This window comes from Arachis duranensis, chromosome 7, assembly GCF_000817695.3.
Source record: "Arachis duranensis cultivar V14167 chromosome 7, aradu.V14167.gnm2.J7QH, whole genome shotgun sequence".
NCBI lineage: Eukaryota > Viridiplantae > Streptophyta > Magnoliopsida > Fabales > Fabaceae > Arachis > Arachis duranensis.
This window is the reverse complement of record NC_029778.3, coordinates 16,605,251-16,608,836: the sequence shown is the minus strand read 5'-3', so window position 1 is coordinate 16,608,836 and position 3,586 is coordinate 16,605,251. Positions and strand designations below refer to the sequence as shown.

At 30.7% G+C, this 3,586-nt stretch overlaps 1 protein-coding gene across 1 annotated transcript in view; it reads left to right on the top strand.

Annotated features, from left to right (window-relative positions):
* Positions 1-1,814, top strand: part of LOC107457993 (uncharacterized) — a 2,521-nt gene extending 707 nt beyond the window's left edge. The window contains exon 3 of the mRNA XM_021126691.2: positions 1,030-1,814. Coding sequence (XP_020982350.2) covers positions 1,030-1,814 — 785 coding nt within the window. The remainder of the gene's footprint in view (positions 1-1,029) is intronic.
* Positions 1,815-3,586: the final 1,772 nt, after the last annotated feature.

The following is a 3,586-nucleotide window of genomic DNA, read 5'->3' as shown; positions in this document are numbered from 1 at the left end:
ATGAAAATTGTAGTGCAAACAATGATTTCATAGCATGTTTGAAATTTTGTGGGAGGCCTTGACCTTGCTAGTTAATTTTGTTGTTGTTTTAACTGGTTTCTAAGTCTCGATCATTACTTGCCTGTTGTCTCTCAAACTGATTTTGGGTAAGTTAAATTTTTTATTCTTTTGTCAAAATTACTTTACAGAAATTAATAGACATAAATGACTTTATATCAAAATTCATTTTATTTCACTAAATTCTAATTCCATTTCGGTTTTAGAGACATGTCATATATACAAGAAAGTAATAAATAAGCTAAACTCGTGAGTTGGTGAGCCAAGCTTGAGTGTGAAATTAAGTTCATAAATTAAATGAGTCGAGCTTGAATTTGGATAAACTCAATTCATTAGCTTGTAAGCTCGNATGTTTCTATTATTTGAATCAACTCGTGAGCTTTCATTAAACCAAGTTTGAACTTAAGAAATAGGCTCGATTATTAATGAGTCGAGCTGTGAGCCAAACTCAATTTTTGTGAGTTAAGCTCGAATTTGGTTTAACTCGGCTCAATTCCGCTCACTTTCAGCCCTATTTATTGCTTTCCAAAATTTGATATTTGATACTTGAAATTTGTTGTTTCCTTTTCTGTTAATTCCCAAGCATTTTCCATATCACACATTTACCCTTTTGATTTTCTTATGTCTCCTTGAATTTCAAACTGAACTAATTAGCTAAGTATTTATTTGCTATCTGAACTCAACACACCAAAAACAAGTGGCGCAAATCAGATGCCTCTGTTTTTCTTAACGTGGTTTTCCTCTCAATGTTAACATTGTTTATGTTGTGAAAAAGGAACGAAAAAAAAAATCTTTTTAAAAATTGCAATTAGCACCTATACATTTAAATGTAACACATAACAATGAACGATCTATATATGTACACATAAAAATTGGCCTATGAGGCCTACCTTATTTCTCTCTCTCTTTATTTTGTTCACGTACTCTTGATGATGTTCACAATTGTCTTTGTTCTGCTCTCATCATTCTCAGTTCTTCTTTCTTTGCCACTTCCAAATGATACTGTTGTCTCAGCAAGGTTGTTAGATGCACAACTTCAAAATTTGGGCTTTAACGCATTTTCAAGCCCTATAACATCTGGGGTACCCTATGATGCCAAAGTGCCCAAAACCCTAAAAGGGGTTAAGGTCTCAGCAATGAGGCTTAGCAGTGATAGTTTGTGGCATAGAGGTGTTCAATTCTACAAAGAATTTGAGATCCCAAAAAGGGTTATTGAGCACCCTTTTGTTGAGAAGCTTGTATTGGTATACCAAAACTTAGGCAATTTGTCTAATAAATATTACCCTTTACATGGTTACACATATTTGGCTCCAGTTTTGGGTCTATTGGCCTATAATGGTACCAATTTGTCTCATTCAATGGTACCTGAATTATTGCACATTAGAGCTTATAAAAATCCAATTTTGATAAAGTTTTCTAATGTCAATTTACCACAATCAGGTTCATTGTCTAAGTGTGTGTACTTTGGTTTAAATGGTTCAGTACAATTTGACACACTATTACCCAATAATGTATGTTCAAGTTTCCAACAAGGGCATTTCTCAATAGTGGTGGAATCAAAATCAGTTCCCCCATCACCACATGACCCTAACAAGAAGTATGATTTTTGTATACTAATTCCTTGTTTGGTTGGTGGGTTTTTGTTGTTGGTCATATTGGGTGTAGTTGTTGGTGTTGTGAGAAGAGCCAAACAAGGTGCAAGGATACAACATTTAGAATATGTAGCTGATAATAGTGAAGGCTCAAATTGCCTCTGACTGATGAGATATAAAATAAATACAGAAATTGAAAGATATAAAATTTTCTTGCATTTTATCTCAACAAAATCTAGAATAGTTTAAAAATTATATAAAATTTGGGTTTTGGAATACACCATGGGAGTTTGGTTGAGTCTGGACGAATTTTACCAGAAAAATTGAAGTTTTGAATACTGAAAAATTATCTTAGTGAATGAATTGAATTATAAATTTGGCCAAGTTTTGAGAAATTTTGGTTTAATCTTTTAAAAATAAATTCTTCCAGATTGCACTACTTTTGCCATGTAAGATTCAGTTTGCCACCAACTGATTTGTGACTACGTGTACGAGATCAAGTTATGGAGCAAAAATTAAAACAAAAATATGAGAAATAATAAAAAATCAGCTAAAAAAATATAAAATTACTTTATTTTATATTTTTTAGTTATTATTTAAATATTTGGATAATATTATATATAATAAATACATAATTGTTTATATTACTTGTATGAAACATTAAATATTAAGTTAAATAAAATAATTTTGAGTTATTGTCTTCTTAGTATCACAGAATTTGAAATAATTATTCAAATTTCACTCAAAACTAAATTTAATTATTTAATTTTCAACTACAAGATGTATCAACATCTACATCAACACATGAGACGGACTAATACCAAAAACTTTGGACACACACAACCTTTTTTGATAAATTATAATAAAAATTTAATTTTAATGTGCTTAGTGAAAAATAATTTTACATGTATATTTAATCATATAACATCACATCAATAAAAATAATTATTTTTTACATTGACTATAATCGTTATCTAAAAAAACAGATATGATTACACGACTGTATAAAATATTTTATATTATTAGTGCATCAAATTAAATTCTTATAATAATATGTTGCTATTTTATTAATATTAATGTAGACAATACTTTTTTTTATTGTTTTTAACGTCTTTTTTAATTATATAAATCATTTTAGATTATTTTTTATATTAATAATTAATAATACATATTATTTTTTAACTCAATTTTGGATTGGTTTTGAATGAGAGAATTACTTCGTACAAATGAATGTTGTAGAACTTGTTAGAGGTAATATGTGATAAGTTTCCTTCTATTGTTGTGACTGACGGGGATGAGTCAATGAAAACCGTTAGAGAAGTTTTACCTGAGGCCACCCGCCACCCATCAGTTGTGCACTTGTGTGCATGGCATCTGTAGAAGAATGTGACTCTTAACGCAAAAGATAAAATGTTTTGTGAGGTGTTCTCAAAGTGATTGTATGACTTTATAGCTTTGAGGATGAATGGACACAAGTTGCCGATCATTTTGGGTTGATAAGTACCGGACATTATAGCTTTATGATAAAAGGAATATGTGAGCAAACGCATACTTGCATCGCAAGTTTTGCATAAGATTTTGTACATTTTGGTGTGAGGGTATTAATTCTCACTTGAGGAAATTCTTGAACTCAAGGCACATTATCCTAGAGCTTGTGTAGAACCTTAAGTTACTAGTTCGTGAGCATTGAATAATGAGTTCGGTGGCTCAATTCAATTCAATGTACGACATTCCTGTTATGATGACATGTCTTTACTCTATGAAAAAATTTGCTAAGTCTGTGTACACGGAGTTCATATTCACACAAGTAAAGAAGGAGATTGAGTTTGTTTTGGTTGTTAACTTGGGGAGAAAGAAGGTTTTCCATGTAGGCATATATTTTTTTGTCATGAAACATGAACATTTAAAGAGCATTCCTGACAGGTTGATTCTCAATA